The sequence below is a fragment of the Leptodactylus fuscus genome, chromosome 1, assembly GCF_031893055.1.
Source record: "Leptodactylus fuscus isolate aLepFus1 chromosome 1, aLepFus1.hap2, whole genome shotgun sequence".
NCBI lineage: Eukaryota > Metazoa > Chordata > Amphibia > Anura > Leptodactylidae > Leptodactylus > Leptodactylus fuscus.
The window spans coordinates 47,195,365-47,216,564 of record NC_134265.1 but is presented as its reverse complement, the minus strand read 5'-3'; the positions used below and the strand labels follow the sequence as shown (position 1 = coordinate 47,216,564).

General features: G+C 42.3%; 1 protein-coding gene across 1 annotated transcript in view; it reads right to left on the bottom strand.

Moving 5' to 3' along the window:
• CWC27 (CWC27 spliceosome associated cyclophilin) overlaps positions 1 to 21,200 on the bottom strand; it is a 160,331-nt gene that overhangs the window by 118,365 nt on the left and 20,766 nt on the right. Inside the window, exons 4-9 of the mRNA XM_075269884.1 lie at positions 19,037 to 19,180; positions 18,053 to 18,151; positions 17,110 to 17,210; positions 12,918 to 12,987; positions 9,548 to 9,627; positions 5,722 to 5,761 (exon numbers count right to left, since the gene is read on the bottom strand). Of these exons, the coding sequence (XP_075125985.1) occupies positions 5,722 to 5,761; positions 9,548 to 9,627; positions 12,918 to 12,987; positions 17,110 to 17,210; positions 18,053 to 18,151; positions 19,037 to 19,180 (534 nt within the window). The remainder of the gene's footprint in view (positions 1 to 5,721; positions 5,762 to 9,547; positions 9,628 to 12,917; positions 12,988 to 17,109; positions 17,211 to 18,052; positions 18,152 to 19,036; positions 19,181 to 21,200) is intronic.

Below are 21,200 nucleotides of genomic sequence, written 5' to 3'. Positions count from 1 at the left end.
GAACTTTTCAACCTTTTGCCACATTTCAGGCTTCAAACATAAAGATATCAAATTTTAATTTTTTGGGAAATAATTAACAAGTGGGACACAATTTTGAAGTGGAACAAAATTTATTGGACATTTTAAACTTTTTTAACAAATAAAAAAACTGAAAAGTGGGGCGTGCAAAATTATTCGGCCCCCTTATATTAATACTTTGTAGCGCCACCTTTTGCTGCGATTACAGCTGCCAGTCGCGTAGGGTTTGTCTCTATCAGTTTCGCACATCCAGAGACTGAAATTCTTGCCCATTCTTCCTTACAAAACAGCTGGAGCTCAGTGAGGTTGGATGGAGACGTTTGTGAACAGCAGTTTTCAGCTCTTTCCACAGATTCTCGATTGGATTCAGGTCTGGACTGTGACTTGGCCATTCTAACACCTGGATACATTTATTTGTGAACCATTTCATTGTAGATTTTGCTTTATGTTTTGGATCATTGTCTTGCTGGAAGATAAATCTGCGCCCCAGTCTCAGGTCTTTTGCAGACTCCAACAGGTTTCCTTCCAGAATGGTCCTGTATTTGGCTCCATCAATCTTCCCATCAATTGTAACCATCTTCCCTGTCCCTGCTGAAGAAAAACAGGCCCAAACCATGATGCTGCCACCACCATGTGTGACAGTGCGATTGGTGTGTTCAGGGTGATGAGCTGTGTTGCTTTTACGCCAAACATATCGTTTTGCATTGTGGCCAAAAAGTTGGATTTTGTTTCCATCTGACCAGAGCACCTTCTTCCACATGTTTGGTGTCTCCTAGGTGGCTTGTGGCAAACTTTAAACAAAACTTTTTATGGATATCTTTGAGAAACGTTTTTCTTCTTGCCACTCTTCCATAATGGCCAGATTTGTGCAGCGTACGACTGATTGTTGTCCTATGGACAGACTCTCCCACCTCAGCTGTAGATCTCTGCAGTTCATCCAGGGTGATCATGGGCCTCTTGGTTGCATCTCTGATCAGTCTTCTTGTCTGAGATGAAAGTTTAGAGGGACAGCCGAGTCTTGGTAGATTTGCAGTCGTCTGCTACACTTCTATTTCAATATGTTTGTTTGCACAGTGCTCCTTGAGATGTTTAAAGCTTGGGAAATCTTTTTGTATCCAAATACAGCTTTAAACTTCTCCACAACAGTCTCGGACCTGCCTGGTGTGTTTCTTGGTCTTCAGGATGCTCTCTGCGCTTTAAAGAGGTTGTCCTATAACAAGGATCCTATCTATACTGCTAGTTTATGTGGATTTAAGACTTTTCCTAAATGCATTGCTTTATCAAAATTGCTTTGTTTGGCCGCTATCTTAATTTATTCACTTCATTGTTTACACGCCGTTTCTATGGCCCTTGGGATTATCTGCTCATTTGTCAAGTGATGTAGCTGCCTGCTCTGGGGGGGGGGGGGGGAGGGAGGGGCTGGGAGCAGCTCTGAGCTGTTTGTGTCTTTAAGTAGCGGAGCTTCTCAGAGAGCTCCGGGATTTCTGAGCTCTTATCAGTCGGTTTAATTGAATTTGGCTGATAAGGGCTGAGATAAGGAGTCCGTTACCTCTGTATGTAATGCAAACTGACTCAAATCCAGCTCTGCTACATCAGCTTCACACTGTGGTAATTCATTTACAAACAATCCCGTGCAAGTGAAACCCCACCCACTTATGTGCCGAGAGAAGCCGGAAGTGAAGAGATCACAACAGCCTGCAGGTTAGTGAACAAGCGTCATGGTAATACCCCTTTAACCCCTTCCCGACATTCGCCGTAATAGTACGGCGCTGCAGGGAAGGGCTTCCCGCACAGCGCCGTACTATTACTGCGGATGCATGGTGCGCACACAGAAACTGTGTGCGCACCATGCACAGCGGGTGTCAGCCGTAATACACGGCTGACAATGCCCTGTAACACCCGCAGTCGGAACCGGGTCCGATCGCGGGTGTTAACTCCTGATATGTCGGCGATCAACATGACCGCCGGCACCTCCGGGGTTACAGTGTAGTATGGTGCCGATCGGCACCCCCCGCGCCGGTTTCGGGGGGTGCCGGTGTTCGTAGGGGGCAGCCCGGTGTCTGATCAGTGACCCCGGGTCTGCCCCATCACTTACCCCGTCCTCGCTCCTGGCTGATCCTGCCGTAAATGAAGCTGTCAGCCTGTGCGTCTATACAGGCTGACAGCTTCCTATACACTGCAATACATGTGTAACACGTGTATTGCAGCGTGTCTCTATTGAAGCAGTGATCAGCCGATCACTGCTTCAATCCCCCATGGGGACAGAAAAAAAAAGTTAGAAAAAAGTAAAAATAAAAAAGTTTAAATAAGTTTAAAATAAATTATAAATAAATAAAGCCCTAAAAATCCCATTTTCCCCATATAAAATGTTTTATTATGTAAAATAAAGAAAAATAGAAAAAAAATTACATATTTGGTATCGCCGCGTCCGTAATAACCTGAACAATAAAATTAAAACATTATTTAACCCGAACGGCGTAAAAAAAAAAAACGTAGAAAACCGCACAAAATAATGATTATTCACCACCTTTCCCTTACAAAATGCTCAATAAAAAGTAATCAAATGGTCAGATGAAAACCAAAATGGTACCAATAAAAAGAAGAGGTCTTCCCGCAAAAAATAAGCCCTCAACCAGCTCTGTCTAGCGAAAAATAAAAATGTTATGCCTTTCAGAAGATGGCGATGCAAAAATAATGATTTTTTTCCCTAAATTGAATTTTATTCTGCACAAATAGCAACGCATTAAATAATATAAATGAGGTATCGCCGTAACTGTACCGACCCGCAGAATAAAGGTAACATGTTACTTATGCTGTACGCTGCGGGGGAAAAAAAATAAATGCTAAAAAGCAATGCCAGAATTGATGTTTCCTTTTACATCCCACCCAGAAAGAGTTAATAAAATGTAGTCAATAAGTTACAGGCCCCAAAATGGCGGCATTGAAAAGCACATCTAATACCGCAAACAACAAGCCCTCATATGGCCACATTGCCGGAAAATAAAAATAAAAATCTAGCTTGTACAATGTGAAGACAAAAACCCCAAAAGTCGCCAAATCATTAGAACGTAAGTGGCTGCGACTAGAAGGAAATGTGTAAGCGGTGCGAGTGTTTTCAGGGGACCCCCCATATTTAGATAATACACCAGCGCTGACCCCCCAGAATGCTCCTCTTCCCCGTCCGTGTCATAGGAGCTAGTGGGAAAATAGAATGGGATTTGGTGTACCCAATTTACTCCGCACAGCTTACACATTCACTTCGGGGTTACTAATGCTCACTACATCACTTGATGAATTCTTTGAGGGGTGCGGTTTTCAAAATGGGGTCACTTTCTAGAGGTTTCCACTGTTTTGACACCTCAAGGGCTTTGTAAATGCGACATGGTTCCTGAAACTGATCACAGCCAGATCTGCCCTCTAAAAGCTCTTTGGCGCGCCTTCCCTTCTGCGTCTCGCTGTGCGTCCATATATTAGTATACACCCACAAGTGGCGTACTATGGTAGTCCGGAGAACTTGCCTAACAAATTGTGGGATGCGGTTTCTCCTTTAACCCCTTGTGAATGTGCAAATTCTAGGGCTAAACGAAAATATTAGTAAAATAAATTCAAATTTGAAAATTTCACCTCCATTTTGTATTAATTCCTGTTAAGCACTTATAGGGTTAAACTACTAGGTATATGTTGTTTTGGCTTATTTAAGGGGTGCAGTTTTGAAAATGGGGTGATTTATGGGGGGCTTTAGTACAAGGGTCTTTCAAAATCCCTTCATAACTGGATTAGGCCCTTTAAAAAATGGGTTTTGGAAATTTCTTGAAAATTTTGAATATTGTTGTTTCACTTGTAAATCTTATAATGTCCGTAAAAATTAAAAGGGTGCCTAAAGTTTGATGCCGACATAAAGCAGAGATCTGGAACATGAGATTTAGGATATAATTTTGGCGGTCTGACTATCTGTATGTAATGTACATAATTTCAAACTTTATAAAATGCATATTTTTCAAAATTTCCACCAAATTTCAAATTTTTTCATAATTAAACACAAAACATATCAGCCAAAATTTACCACTAACATGAAGTACAATGTGTTACGAAAAAAACAATCTTAAAATCACTTTGGTAAGTTAAAGCGTTCCAAAGTTATTGCCACATAAAGTGACACGTCAGTTTTGAAAAATCGAGCTTGGTCAGGAAGTCAAAAAGTGCCATCGGCGGGAAGGGGTTAAACAGAAGCCTGAGCCTATCACAGAGCAGGTGCATTTATACGGAGACTTGGTTACACATAGGTGGATTCTATTTATCATCATCAGTCATTTAGGACAACATTGGATCATTCAGAGATCCTCACTGAACTGCACCGAGTGAGTTTGCTGCACTGAAAGTAAAGGGGCTGAATACTTTTGCACGCCCCACTTTTCAGTTTTTTGTTAAAAAAAGTTTAAAATATCCAATAAATGTCGTTCCTCTTCACAATTGTGTCCCAATTGTTGTTGATTCTTCCCCCCAAAATAAAAATTTGATATCTTTATGTTTGAAACCTGAAATGTGGCAAAAGGTTGAAAAGTTCAAGGGGGCCGAATACTTTCACAAGGCACTATGTATCGCCTTACCAAAGTCCAAATGAATATAATTCTTATATGAGCCAGCTCAGAGAATCAACAAACCCCACACATCACCATTGTGTTAAAGGGGGCTCTATCATTGGAAAAAGTCATTTTTAACTAATCACATCCTTGCATTACCCTTAGAAGGGCGGTTCCACACCTACCTTTAGTATGTAAATTGCTTTCAGAAAGTCCATTTTTATTCATATGCTAATCAGCTTCTCAGTGCACCCCGGAAGTCTCTTTGTGCACTTCTGTATTCTGTATATAGGGCACAGGCTGCTGCTGACTCCTCCTCCCTGCTCTCATACACAGCATATAAAGGAGCGCTGGCTGACAACTTCCTGTGCACCGAGAACCTAATTAGCATATGAATAAAAACAGACATTCAAAAACTACTGCGGTGATTTACATACAAAAGGTAGGTATGGAAAAGCCTTTCTACAGGCTGTGCAAAGATGTGATTAGTTAAAAATGACTTTTGCCAATGAAAGAGACCCTCCAAGTAGATTCCAAATTTTAATGGAGGCAAGAGTGAGGATTAGATACACTGTAGGTATGGTTATACATTCTATAGACAAAGAGAGGGTGTCATTAGTATAAATAACATCACATGATTGGCTATAAAGTTGTAACATTAGATTTGGCCCCTAGCTAATGGGTAAGGCACAGTAGGAACCGCATCCTCTTCATAGATAACTTTTGGGTTTGGAGGAGGAGCTCTCTGGACAGCGCCCTGTAAAGGTATGCAATATGGCTACAGGTACAAGCTGGTGTCCGCCACAATTATACAAATTCATATTTCCAACATTTTCTGAAACTAAATTTTAGAATTAGACTTATCGGCAAAAGGAAAAATTGTATAATTTTGTAGTTTTTTTAATGTTATTTTATTTTTTTACACCTACTGAATCTCCAAAGCCAGCCTTCACCAGCTTGAGTTGCTTCCAGCTTAGCTTCATGTTAAGGTACAAGAAGTCCTTTTTCACCTTAGAAAACTATTTTGTACCTTTTAATTTTCTGGAGCTACCACTAGCCGAGCAATCAAATAAAATATATCAATTCTAAAGTTACCATGACAATGAGAAAATGTTACCCATACCTCATCACTGTCGCTGTCAGACTTTGCAGAGCTTTTGGAGCTGTAAAATAGAAATGTAGATTGCATTGAGTTTTGTCATTGGCAGCTATCTGATACTAACATTGTGTAGGATGGGATAGGCTTCAACCAAATCTTATTTTCAGTATAAAGGGAATTCGAGCACTGGAAAGAAAGAAGCATTTCATTTCAATTTAACTGACCTGGTAACTTAAAAAAGCGGCTCAATAAATATAATGGATTTTTTCAATCCGTTAAAGGGGCTGTAGAGTGGAAAAATTTTCCTAAGGCCGGGTTCACACAATGTATTTTGGCACGTAATGTGGCATGTAGACGCCGCGGGAGCTTTTGCGGGCCGTATACGCTCCCATTGATTTCAATAGGAGCCGGGACCGTATACGTGGCGCTATTTTGCGGCCGCCGCAAAGTCTCGGCCGCAAAATAGCCCCGCGTATACGGGCCGCAAAAGCTCCCGCGGCGTCTACGTGCCACATTATGTGCCAAAAGACATCGTGTGAACCCGGCCTAAAGGGCACAGAGTAGTATAAAAAGTAGAGAGTAGAGTAGTACATTCACGCTGAGTTTTTTGCATGCGGATTTTGACGCAGAATCCGCCTGCAAAATAGGCTCCCATTCACTTCTATGGGAGCCACTATCTTGCCATGGATGAGTCAGCCGTGGCGTACACGGCTCAAGACGCTCTATGTTTAAGCCCATTCATTCGGGCCTAATCAGGAGCGAGATGTACCAAAAAAAAAAAAACACAGCGGAAAACGTTCCGCTGTGTGAACTAGCTCTTAGTGAGTAGAGTATTGTATTTTTATTTTTTTTAATATATAACATATATTAACAGATGGGGAAATTAACATATTAGCTCTAATATATGTATTTTGGAGATTTCTGGTGATCTTGTATTCATGCTAGTTAAAGTTTTATACTCCTAAAGTGGTTTGTACGATTTGTGATAGAGACTTTTTATATATTTATTGGCTTTTTAGAATATTATATTATAACCACTAAAAATATATAATTAAATCATTTTACTAATAGAATTTACATTGAATTCTGGATTTATCTAATGCTTATTCTGATAAAACTTGACTTGAATAATAAAATTTGTGAAGTGATGTGGAATATGTTGGCGCTATAGAAATAAAATGTATTATTATCATCAGCTTGCAAAATTTTGGGAATAGCTTAGGTTTTTCATATACCCTATTAGAGAAGTCTACATTAACAAGGGTCCTCTGTTCAGGATCCTCATTTATGAATGGAGAGCTGTTACAAAGAAGATATCTCGCTCTGGAGGACCCATCATCCTACATTACAGAGATGGCCGATTGATTTGAATGGACATTGTGTAATGCTTCATTTCCCCTTTGGGGGTGCTGTAAGGAAACTGAACACTCCCTGCCTGGTTTCTCCACAGATAACAGCTGGGTATTCTTATAAAACCAAACTCATGATCCGCTATTGGAGAGGTCACATGTTGCCCTGTGGCCTCCACCAATCCTGCGTTAGTCCTATATAATATATATATATATATATATATATATATATATATATATATATACACACTCACCGGCCACTTTATTAGGTAAACCTGTCCAACTGCTCGTACACACTTAATTTCTAATCAGCCAATCACATGGCGGCAACTCAGTGCATTTAGGCATGTAGACATGGTCAAGACAATCTCCTGCAGTTCAAACCGAGCATCAGTATGGGGAAGAAAGGTGATTTGAGTGCCTTTGAACGTGGCATGGTTGTTGGTGCCAGAAGGGCTGGTCTGAGTATTTCAGAAACTGCTGATCTACTGGGATTTTCACGCACAACCATCTCTAGGGTTTACAGAGAATGGTCCGAAAAAGAAAAAACATCCAGTGAGCGGCAGTTCTGTGGGCGGAAATGCGTTGTTGATGCCAGAGGTCAGAGGAGAATGGCCAGACTGGTTCGAGTTGATAGAAAGGCAACAGTGACTCAAATAGCCACCCGTTACAACCAAGGTAGCCAGAAGAGCATCTCTGAACGCACAGTACGTCGAACTTTGAGGCAGATGGGCTACAGCAGCAGAAGACCACACCGGGTGCCACTCCTTTCAGCTAAGAACAGGAAACTGAGGCTACAATTTGCACAAGCTCATCGAAATTGGACAATTGAAGATTGGAAAAACGTTGCCTGGTCTGATGAGTCTCGATTTCTGCTGCGACATTCGGATGGTAGGGTCAGAATTTGGCGTCAACAACATGAAAGCATGGATCCATCCTGCCTTGTATCAACGGTTCAGGCTGGTGGTGGTGGTGTCATGGTGTGGGGAATATTTTCTTGGCACTCTTTGGGCCCCTTGGTACCAATTGAGCATCGTTGCAACGCCAAAGCCTACCTGAGTATTGTTGCTGACCATGTCCATCCCTTTATGACCACAATGTACCCAACATCTGATGGCTACTTTCAGCAGGATAATGCAATGCCATGTCATAAAGCTGGAATCATCTCAGACTGGTTTCTTGAACATGACAATGAGTTCACTGTACTCCAATGGCCTCCACAGTCACCAGATCTCAATCCAATAGAGCATCTTTGGGATGTGGTGGAACGGGAGATTCGCATCATGGATGTGCAGCCGACAAATCTGCGGCAACTGTGTGATGCCATCATGTCAATATGGACCAAAATCTCTGAGGAATGCTTTCAGCACCTTGTTGAATCTATGCCACGAAGAATTGAGGCAGTTCTGAAGGCAAAAGGGGGTCCAACCCGTTACTAGCATGGTGTACCTAATAAAGTGGCCGGTGAGTGTGTGTGTGTATATATATATATATATATATATATATATATATATATATATATATATATATGCCATATATGTTATAAGCTGTCATAAAGTAGCATTCATATTGTAACCCAATACACATAATTTGTGCATGCGTAATAGAATAATGTGCCAGGCTATACTCCCTTCACATGTAAGCTATTGTAGCCTTAAAGGGGTTGTCCAGTTACAGAAAATAAATGTTGAATGAAAAAGTTCTACGATTTCCCAATTTACTTTTTGTATCAGTTCCTCCTGGTTTTCTACATTTCTGCAGTCTGAGATTCATTGTTTACTTTATGTGGCAAAGAATCTGACCATGGTCATGTGATATACAGTGCATGGTCATGTGATGGACTCACAGGTGCACAGCTTGTTCCAAGACTGATTACTGTGCTCGGACGAGCTGTGCAGCTGTGTGTGCATCACATGACCACAGCCAAAGAAAATAAAACAATGAATCACAGAACGCAGAGAACTAGAAAACCAGGAAGAACTGATATATAAGGTATAACGGAAATTGTAGAACTTTTCATTATACAAGCAGGCATATTTGCTATAGAATAGAAGGTGCGGAGCAGACCGATATGCAGATTTGGGGAAAAGTTTCACTATAGCCTGTCATTAATCCATTGAAATCTATGTTGAGAAGCCAAGGAGGCAGTCCTATCAGTGACTGACAGCTATGTCTGGATGCACGGTCATGGGGGGAGGGCTATTCATCACTGATAGGACCGCCCACATGACATCTCCACACAGAAAGAGCAGAGGAGTCAATGGATAAATGAAAAATTATACTGAATCTTTTCCCACTCTTTTATAGATCAATCGTCTCTGCTGCTCCTGCTCTATAACATGCTCCTGCTGAATGAACAGCATTTTCCATGTGACTGGTTCCCTTTAACTTCAATAATAGTATAAAACAACTGTGACAAAAACAATGATATACGACATGCAATATTCCAGACCACGTTCATTTCTATCGCAAACACTGGTTAACACAGTAGAGTCTCTTACTGGTCAATGGCTGGAACGGAGCTCAGACGGGGGTCATCCTTCAGGAGATCATGACTACTTTTACTCTTTCCTTTAAAAGTCTGTAAGACAGGATACATAAACTTTTCATTTCATCTAAATTAGGATAATCTTTCTAGAAGACAAAATTCATATTTCTGTGGACAAACTGAAAGATTATATATATATATATATATATATATATATATATATATATATATATATATATATATATATATATACACACAGTGGGGCAAAAAAGTATTTAGTCAGTCACCAATAGTGCAAGTTCCACCACTTAAAAAGATAAGAGGCGTCTGTAATTTACATCATAGGTAGACCTCAACTATGAGAGACAAAATGAGAAAACTAATCCAGAAAATCACATTGTCTGATTTTGTAAGAATTTATTTGCAAATTATGGTGGAAAATAAGTATTTGGTCACCTACAAGCAATCAAGATTTCTGGCTCTCACAGACCTGTAACTTCTTCTTTAAGAGTCTCCTCTTTCCTCCACTCATTACCTGTAGTAATGGCTCCTGTTTAAACTTGTTATCAGTATAAAAAGACACCTGTGCACACCCTCAAACAGTCAGACTCCAAACTCCACTATGGTGAAGACCAAAGAGCTGTCAAAGGACACCAGAAACAAAATTGTAGCCCTGCACCAGGCTGGGAAGACTGAATCTGCAATAGGCAACCAGCTTGGATTGAAGAAATCAACTGTGGGAGCAATAATTAGAAAATGGAAGACATACAAGACCACTGATAATCTCCCTCGATCTGGGGCTCAACGCAAAATCTCACCCCGTGGGGTCAAAATGATCACAAGAACGGTGAGCAAAAATCCCAGAACCACGCGGGGGGACCTAGTGAATGAACTGCAGAGAGCTGGGACCAATGTAACAAAGCCTACCATCAGTAACACACTACGCCGCCAGGGACTCAGATCCTGCAGTGCCAGACGTGTCCCACTGCTTAAGCCAGTACATGTCCGGGCCCGTCTGAAGTTTGCTAGAGAGCATTTGGATGATCCAGAAGAGTATTGGGAGAATGTCCTATGGTCTGATGAAACCAAACTGGAACTGTTTGATAGAAACACCACTTTACATGTTTGGAGGAAAAAGAATACTGAGTTGCATCCATCAAACACCATACCTACTGTAAAGCATGGGGGTGGAAACATCATGCTTTGGGACTGTTTCTCTGCAAAGGGGCCAGGACGACTGATCCGGGTACATGAAAGAATGAATGGGGCCATGTATCGTGAGATTTTGAGTGCAAACCTCCTTCCATCAGCAAGGGCATTGAAGATGAAACGTGGCTGGGTCTTTCAACATGACAATGATCCAAAGCACACCGCCAGGGCAACGAAGGAGTGGCTTTGTAAGAAGCATTTCAAGGTCCTGGAGTGGCCTAGCCAGTCTCCAGATCTCAACCCTATAGAAAACCTTTGGAGGGAGTTGAAAGTCCGTGTTGCCAAACGACAGCCCCAAAACATCACTGCTCTAGAGGATATCTGCATGGAGGAATGGGCCAACATACCAACAACAGTGTGTGCCAACCTTGTGAAGACTTACAGAAAACGTTTGATCTCTGTCATTGCCAACAAAGGAGATATAACAAAGTATTGAGATGAAATTTTGTTACTGACCAAATACTTATTTTCCACCATAATTTGCAAATAAATTCTTACAAAATCAGACAATGTGATTTTCTGGATTTGTTTTCTCATTTTGTCTCTCATAGTTGAGGTCTACCTATGATGTAAATTACAGACGCCTCTCATCTTTTTAAGTGGTGGAACTTGCACTATCGGTGACTGACTAAATACTTTTTTGCCCCACTGTATATACCCCACCTCCATTTCCACCCACATGTAGTAAGTTCTGCGCGGGAAGAGAGTGCCACTGTTCTTTATATCTCGGTCACTCTACAATATCGTACATTTTTAGGCACCAGCACCCCGCAGCTGACTATATGATCAGTCAGGTATTATATCATATACCACACTGCATATGTTAATAGATCCTGGAGACATTGCAAAGTAGAGGACACACACTGCTTGGACAATATACATACACATTGATCTGTATATTACTGTTGGCTGAGTGATGTACCTTGTACACATCTCCATGGAAAATAAATAGTCTCACAACAAAATGGGAGAAAAATCTGCTTACCTTAAGACTAGGTTGAAACCAGCATGTGATGATTTGCTTCTATGCAATGGTAATAGCATCAGACAAAAATAGCAAAGCATGCAGGCCTATTCTTGATGCCAATATTATGGAAAGCTCAAATGAACCTTGATAGACCCCATTATAAGACCTCAAAGGTGATCTCCACGGAGGGTTTCTATACTTACCCTCAAGATCAATTGTGGACAAACCACAGATGCATCCATAATAGAATGTCAGGGAAGCAAGTATAGAAACCCTCCGTGGAAGTCCCTATGAAGTGAGCATAGACACTGACAAATGTTGGCCGAACCATTCAATGTCTGGGGACTGGATGAACATTTAAAGAATACTGGATTTCAACAAGCCTGACACAGGAGATGGCAGTCAGGTAGATAGACCCTCATTGAGAAGGAGACCTGGTCAGAGAACATGTGATGGCCAAATGCCATCTATGGTGTTAGGAGACCTTAAAGAGGACCTTTCATGTCCTCGTGCACATGCGGTGTAATACACCGCTAGAAAGCAGATAGAGCACTGAATTCATCGGCGTTCCAGTTCTGTGCCCCTGGTGAAGAGCCATCGGTACCGGTATTGTAGCTCTTCAGTGTCAGGAGGGCGTTTCTGACAGTCTAACTGGGAATGCCCTTCCTGACAGTACAAGCCGCAGTGCTTTACTGTGAGGGGGCTTTCCTTACCACACAACCACAACGCTGAGTGGTGAGGAACGCCCCCTCAGTACTAGTCTATGGACAAGTACTGTCAGGAGGGGGAGGGGTCATTCCTCTTCGGTCAGCGTCATGGTTGGTAGTAAGGAAAGCCCCCTCACAGTATAGCTGTATAGACGCTACTGTGAGGAGGGGTGTTCCCGACAGACTATTACTGACACTGAAGAACTACGGTACCGGCACCAATAACTCTTCAGCAGGGGCACATAATGGGAAAGCCGATAGTGTCGGCTTTCTAGCAGTGTATTACACCGCATGTGCCCGAGGACATGGAAAATCCTCTTTAATGGCCACAGATTCCTATGCCAGATATCAGCTATAATTTATGCTAGTTTTCTGGCACAATTTATAGTAAAACTCAAGAGGTAAGAAGTCCCTTTCCCGTCTGCCTTGATTCCTGCCTTGCTCACTCTTCATTTTACACACATATTCCTTTATTCTATTGTAATCCAACAGAGTATTACCTCACTGACTTTATTGACCTCTTCCTCCTCCTCTTCAGCTTCTTCTCCAAAAGAAAGTAAATTGAAGTTTCTGTAAAGTATAAATTAGTTATTTAGTTAGATGTATCAAGTCCTTGTGATCTGCGAGATCAAATGACTAAAAGCATACAGGCCTTGTACGGCTTTTTTTGTGACAAAAGGCATAAAAAAAAAAAATTGGATTTAAAATAAGAAACCAAAGAACACAAAACTATGAAACCCCAACTACCATGCCATTAACCTAGACAATACACCAAACAGCTTGGGAGAGAAAAAAAAAAGTGAGATCCAATTTTCTCGTTTGTATATCATTATAAAACACGGCACTATGGACGTCCTAAAGCAATACCAGAGGGTGGGGAGATAAAACAGCCATACGAGCTGCCAGAACTTTACGACCCAAATTTGCATCAGCAGAGACCCCTGAATGGATCTGGTAGAACTGGTAAAAGTGAGAAGTGAGGCCCAGGAGGCATCCATGCAGACCTGAGCAGCAGAAACCTGATGTCAGATTACCCCAGAGGCTCCAACAGACCTAGTACAGTGAGCAGTCTCCCAAAGGAGTGACCTCCAACACATAACCCTGTAGGCCTTCCAGATGACAGACTTTGAACAGCGCTGGGGGAGGCAAAATCTCTTTCCTCCATAGCGTCTGAGTCGTGCTTCTCAAGGCCTTGCCAAAAAGTCAGCCCTGTTCGTCTTGGGAGAAGGAAAGAGCGGGCGTCATTCGCTAAAGGATGATGTAGGGCAGGGGTCCTCAAACTGCGGCCCGAGGGCCACATGCGGCCCGCCAAGCACTTCTGTCTGGCCCCGCCGACAACGCTGGCAGGCGTGCATTTATAATGAAGTTCCTGGGGAGCTCGGGCCTATTGGAGGGCACCGCTCCCGATGTCTGTGCGATTTGCTCTGCCTCCGGCCCACTATTTAAAAAGTTTGAGGACCCCTGATGTAGGGTAAGGGATGGAGGTCAGATATACTTCCCCAAATCTGAAGTCGGTGCATGCAGGGTCACCCCTTCAGTGAAATGGGGTCGCCAGCACTCTAACCACAATGCTGGAGTTAAAATAAAAACATTAAAAAGCAGAAGCCCTGCATAGAGACTGTGTGCGCCTCCTACAGGCCAAAAGCTAAAACTGGCTAGCATAGGGTCGGAAGAGAGGATATAGCCCAGGGACAGGGTCATTTTTTGATATTTATAGGGTCAGTCTTCTAGCCGACATATAATTCAATGCAGCAGCACAAATGGAGGATGTGCCGAATTTATAATAAGGTACTATACCCCAGTCTTGATAAATCCCTCATCCCCACTGCCTCAGCTTAAAGGGAGTCTACCATTAAAATTATATTTTTGTGGATCATACGTAGGAATAGCCTTAAGAAAGGCTATTCTACTCCTACCTTCAGATGTCTTCCCCGCACCGCCGTTCGGTAGAAATCCCGGTTTTCGTCGGTATGCAAATGAGTTCTCTTGCAGTACTGGGGTGTGGGACCCAGCAGTCAAACAGCACTGGGGGCGTCCCCAATGCTGCGAGAGAAATCTCCAGCGCCGCCTCCATCTTCTTCAGGAATGGCGTCTGCACGTCTTCTTCAAGAGCTGGGTTCAAACTTCTAGGCCTCGGGCAGAGCTGACTGCGAATGCCCACAGGCCACATGAAAATGGCCGCTTACTTACTGTGTAAGCGGCCATTTTTCTTGTGGCCGTGGGCATGCGCAGTTGACTGTGTCCAAGGCCTAGAAGTTTGAATCCAGCTCCGGAAGAATATGCGCAGACGCCATTCCTGAAGAAGATGGAGGCAAGAAGATGGAGGTGGCGCTGGAGAGAACTCATTTGCATACCGACGAAAACTGGGATTTCTACCGAAAGGCAGCGCAGAGAAGACATCTAAAGGTAGGAGAAGAATAGCCTTTCTTAAGGCTATTCCTACGTGTGATCAACAAAAAATGTGATTTTAATGGTAGAATCCCTTTAAACCCTGCCACTTTTCGACCAAGCCCTGCCCTCTAGATGTGAACGGCAAACGTGGTATACAAAATGTAAGCCAATTTTTTGGCACAAATTAAGCCTGATTTCTGAACATTTAGCTTAGCATATCTGCCCCACTTTTCTAATAAGGAGCTTAGTCCGTCATTTGTTGATTATATCTATTCACTTCTAAAGTAATAAAGAAGATTCCTAAATGTGTTACTTATGTAACAATCGCTAATAAAAATGTCTCTACGAACAGTCGGCTACGAGCCATTAAAATGATGAAGGAGACAAGGCGAGCTGCTGCAACCAATTTGCAGAAAATAATAATGCCATCAATTTATTAACTGTAATTTCTATCAACATTGCTAAAAAACTGCCCATATAGCAGAGATGATAAGTTTCCCAAAAGGCAGAGGGCAGACGTAAAGATGAATTACAATGTTGTTGCACAGTCATAAACAGCGTGTCCTGCAAAGTTCTCTGTGTTGTGTTAATTATTCAGCTCCTTTCTCATGTAATTATGTCCTTTACCTACAATAGTGACTGGCCCTGGCACTTAGCCGTTGGCTACACCTTGCTGTGACTGCATTGAATGACCCAGCACATAAACAGAATCATCATTACCAGTGACTGATTATTACCCGGCTGTTACTGAAGCATGAAAAATCTTATACATTAATAAGCTTCTTTGAATCTACAAGTAAACAGGGTTGTCCACAATATTTTAGTATTGCAGCAGGAGGCTGGGGAAAGTGTGGGGGGGGACCTATCCCCAATGCTACAGTGGTCCAGGCTGCTGTCCGGCCCCCATGGGCTTTTCTGGCTGAAGTCTCTGCTACATGTGACCACTGAGGCCAAATAATGGCCTCAGGAAAGGACACCGGTTGTCACAGGTGATGTCCCGATTCTTTTCCTTAGGCATGGACTTCTGCCAGAAAAGCTCCAGGAGGCCGCAGGGACCAGACAGTGTCCTCAAATACCAGAGCACTGGGGATAGGCGAGGTTTTTTTTTTGTTGTTTGTTTTTTTTTCCCCACCTTCGCCGGCCTCCTGCTGCAATACTAAAACAACACCTTTAAGAAATGATATTAATCCAATCCAAAAAATGACAAAAAAGCCTCCGAACCAATCTCTAATGGTCCATCAAAATTTACATAAAATTCTTAAAGAGGACCTTTCATGTCCTCGGGCACATGCAGTTTTACATACTGCAAGAAAGCCGACATTGCACTGAATTCAACGCACTTCAACGTCGGCTTTCCAGTTATGTGCCCTGGGGCAAGATCTATTGGTGCCGTTCTATCAACGAATACTGTCAGGAGGCGGAGGTGGGCTTTCCTCACAGTTCAGCGTCATGCCTGGGCGGTAAGCAGAGCTCTCTCTGACAGTACAGAGCTATGGACAGTACTGTCAGGAGAGGCGTTCCCAGTTTCTCTCAGGAACGCCCTTCTGACAGTGAAGAGATATCGGTAATGCATCGATAGTTCTTGCACTAGGGCACACAACGAAAAAGCCGTCAGTGCTTTCTAGAAGTATATAAAACCGCATTTACCCGAGGACATGAAAAGTCCTCTTTAAAGAATATGTGGCAGATTTATGAAGACTGGCGTTACTCATGCTAGTCTTCATAGCCTCAGAGCCAGTGGAGGGTGTACCTCATATATGATAAGGCGAACGCCACCTTTTCAGGAAAGTGGTGGAAGAAGGCACAGATTTTTAAAAGTTGCAATTTTTTTGCACAATTTTTTTTAAACTTTGTATGCCTCATATGACAGAAAACTTGCGTGCAAGGGATAATAAGTCTGGGTCTAGGTGTTTAAAGGGATAATCTGGTCACAGTACGATACCCCCTATCCACAGGTTAAAGATAGTGGGTAACCTGCTGATTGGAGGTGCTCCCACCTATGGGAATCCCTGTTGATCACAAAGACTGGTCTATTTTGTACCACACATTTGAATGCCTGGTCATACAGCACATGCCGCTCTATTCATTTCAATAGGGCTGTTGGAAACAAAAAACACTATGCTAATCCCCATAAACAGCAGTCCATTCAAATGAATGGAGTGGTTGCCGTGTGCAGTTTTTGTGATCGGTGGGGGTCATGGAACTGTTATTACAAGTACTGGGGAAATATTACCCCAGTATATCGCCTAATATTTACACACGTGCAGACAATGAAGGTAGAAGGTAGCACATAGGACTTACTTTGTACCTTTCACCTTCGGTTGCTTAGTCTCTTCCTTCTCTTCTTTTTTCAGCTTTTTAGACACTCTAGGAACTATGTCATCAAATGGATTAAACAAGACCTGAGGGAAATGCACAGGAACATTATCTGACTTTGATATATGGGGTTGTCAAGTGTAGATTAGGCAACGGTTTACCCCATTAGAACATTTCAGGATCAGACAGAGTTCCTCCAGTCATAAGACACATCTGTTTAATAGGAAACGAATGACCGAAAACACGATTACGGTATCTTTTACATTGTAGAACCATCTACCTGTATTCATTCCTCCACAATTCAATACTTAAGCCCTATTAAATAAGCTATCGGGGACTCATGAGTTCTGCAAGGACTTTGTCACAGCTGAGAAACTTGGTCACGTATGACATTAGACCACGGATTGTCCAGGAGCCACAGGAGCAGATTTACTAAGCTACTATAATTGTGGAGAAATTCTTGCAACAAAAAAATGGCCTACATTTTAGACACTTTTTCCTCCTTGCCCAAGTAGGGGAGCTATTAAAGTGGTACACTCTACATTTACACAGGATTAGTAAATCCGCCCCCAATGTGTAGTTTACCATCAGGGACCCTTCTAATAAAAGGGATGGGCTTTTCAAGGATGACACTCTGTAACACTGCATGTAATCCGTGTCTACTTACTCTATATACTGCCGATAGAAAATACTATGTACATAATTTGGTGTAAGTGGGCGATATCTGCCCGTCATGCTCCATCCCCTGTGCCCTGCAATCTCCTTAGTGGAATCCAGACATCATATTCCGTAGCTTCTGCTTAAATTGCTACCATACAAGTAAATCTAACCCTTAGCAGTGACAGATCTTGGCTAAGTATATTACCCAGCCATACAAACCATATGAAAATGTACATGAAACCATTAGATGTAATAAATAAGGACTTGCCTCGGCGGTCCTTATCTTGTGTGGATTGACAGGTCTATCTTCTTCCCCTATATCCACTTCGGCCAGTCGTAATAAATTATATACGGTGTCTCCTGTCACCTGGAATACAGAAGACATTTCAGTCAACGCAACGACGATACGGCCATTCTTGCAAATATGCAAGCTTCCTTTTTACCCAAAGATTAAATTTTAGATCATATTTAATGGAGGAAATTTATCCCTGATCTACAGTTGTAGATACAACACCCCAATGATCATGAAAACGGGGTCCCCGTTGTACCCCCGGCTGAATGAAGCAGATGTCATACAGGCGTATTTCCACTTCATTCATCTCTATGGGACTACTTGAAATAACGGAACGCTGTATTCTACCAGCTATGGGAGCATGACTACACAAGTGCCACTCCATTCAGACAGGGGTACTAGGGTTCCAGTTGACCATCCGTTATGATAGATGGATTTTGGATTTTATTATATTTTTTTTAGCAGACATTGTAATGGGCTTCCAATGGTAATGTGAGCCCACCCTAAGACTGCAACATATTCACCATCTAATAGCTAAGCCACTGCTTAGAGAGTCTTCTGAAGCAGGATTTTTTTTATGACATGGGTCTCAGGTGCGGATAGAGTATGGTTTATTTTATAATATTTTATTTCATGTCTTTCCTTAAAGGGGTTTTACTGATACTGGTGGGTTAGGGTACGTCTTCAATATCCGGGGGTGAGACCCCCAAAGATCAACTAACTGGAGTGACAGCAATGCTCCAGTAAGCATCACTTCCGCTGCAAAGACCAGCAATGTCAATTTCATTCATAACATGTTCTGTTTGCACCTCAGTCCCATTCAAGTGAATGGGGCTGAGCCACAATACCAAGTGCAGCTGCTGAACAATATATAGCGCTGTGCTTGGTGAGCAACGAAGAGACCGCTGCACTCGTCTCAGTGAGTTCATGACACTAGCTACCAAATACTATTACTATTACCTTTCCAAAGATGGTGTGCTTGTTATTAAGCTCATCAGCACGGCCAAGCGTAAAGAAGAATTGGCTGCCATTGTCATGAGGACCAGCATTTGCCATGGCAACCAGTCCTCTTCGAATAAAGCGGAGACGTGAATGGAATTCATCCTAGAAATGAGAAAAAAGAAACAACTATAATCAAGAGAATAAAAAACACACAACATCCACTTGACGGTCCTCTTTATGTCGCATACAACCAGTTCTGGCCAGCATAATGGAAAAATATTAAATAAGGAACCAGGGAAAGACGCAGCTCTTAATAACTCATATCAAGAGTACACAAGTCCCATCACATTGTCAAAGCAATGTCTAAAGTACAAAGACAAAAGTGCAAGTCCTGAAAAGTTTTCAGGTAGTTTTCTGCAGTCTGAGCCGTAAAATCAAATGGTACAACCCGCACTCCCCAAATTAGAGAGAGGACAGCAGACCTGCCAAAATCCAGTAACTTTTCATTAAATACTGCTTAAACTTTATTTTTGAGAATTGCACAGCCCACTCTATCTAGGATGGATCACCGGAAAATGACTCACCGTTTAATTAAAGTTTTTAAATTATACATATTTAAGAATTTTTGGTGATAAAAAAAAAAGTTCTAAGTCATTTATTCACATAGCAAAAAAAAAAAAAATTTCCTTAAATCTTGAGGTATGTTCACACGGCATTCCGCATGTGAACATTATGCGTGGCTAGCCGCAATGGGATGCTGGTGGAGTGCACTCCGCACCGGATTAGACCCAAATGAATGGGCCTAATCGGGAGGGAGTCTCGTGCTGTGGAATCCGCGGCAAGAAGGGTCATCTCGCTTCTTTATTCCACAACTAGCTAGTGGAAAAACGAAGCGAGCGGCTGCCATTGAAGTCAGTGGGAGCCGGTTTTGGCAGCGCATTTTGAGGCGGATTCTGCGTCAAAATTCGCTGCCATATTATTCATATGTCTAAAAATTTCCTACAAAAGGCTTTAGATAAAGCAGTAGAAGACATTAAAGCTGAAATACACTCTGTGGGACAAAGAGTCCAAGTCTTGGAGGAGGCATATACAGCAGGGAGGTCACATGCAGACATTATGGCTGAACAGTTCTATAGACACAAGACACTGATAGACAAATCTTTAATGTTAGTGGAAGACCAGGAGAATCGCTCCAGGCGTAAGAACATCAGAATGAAAGGTCTCCCAGAGTCTGTACTGCCTGAAGAACTTTCTAAAATGGCCGCCAGTGTTTTTTCTGATTTACTAGGACAGGAGCGTGCCCGATCTATTGTTATTGAAAGGATCCATAGAGCCTTGAGGGCCAAACCAAAGCAAGGAGAGCCACCAAGAGACGTAATATGTGGACTGTTATCATACGTGGACACATCTGATATACTAACCGCAGCTAGATCCAAGGAGCACATTACATATGAGGAGTTCGAGATTTCCCTATATCAAGATGTAGCTCCGTCCATCTTAGCCAAGCGCAGGCTCTTGAAACCACTACTGGAAATCTTAAGAACCCGCAACATACAATACGCATGGTTATATCCATTCGGATTGGCGGTTATGATAGGTGGCAAGCGACTGGCAATACATGCCCCTGAAGACCTACAGGCCATATGGAGTCATCTGGACATTGATCCACTCCCGATCCAATCTTGGTTACCAACGGCGGACATTAACCCTGTCCCGGAGTTACCCCCGCTTTCCACTTGGAATGGCGGAGGAAAATGCAAGTCCCCAAGAATGCGTAAAGCTTTGGCAAAATTAAGACAGGAGACATCTTAATATAATCTTTTTTGTTCCGCAGGCAATACGTATGTTGTACCTGTAATCTACTCATGATCTCTAGCTAGAGTTAGCAAGATGAACCCTTCGGTACCAAAACTGCCTTACAGTTTGATTTCAAATTTTTGAGTTATATGGCATTATATGCTATTTATTCCATAACACATTGAATATCCTTGATCCAATTTGTTTCTCTTGTTGTTTCCCAGTTTTACAATGTTACTTTTAGGCGAGGTAGTGGAGGCACACTACCGATCAGAATTGTTCTCCTTTACCCAATATTGTTCACATTTGGTGTATACTAACCAGTATTGAACCCGAGTGCTTTCCTGGTAGTTTTATTACTTAACTCCCGGCTTAACCGAAGTGG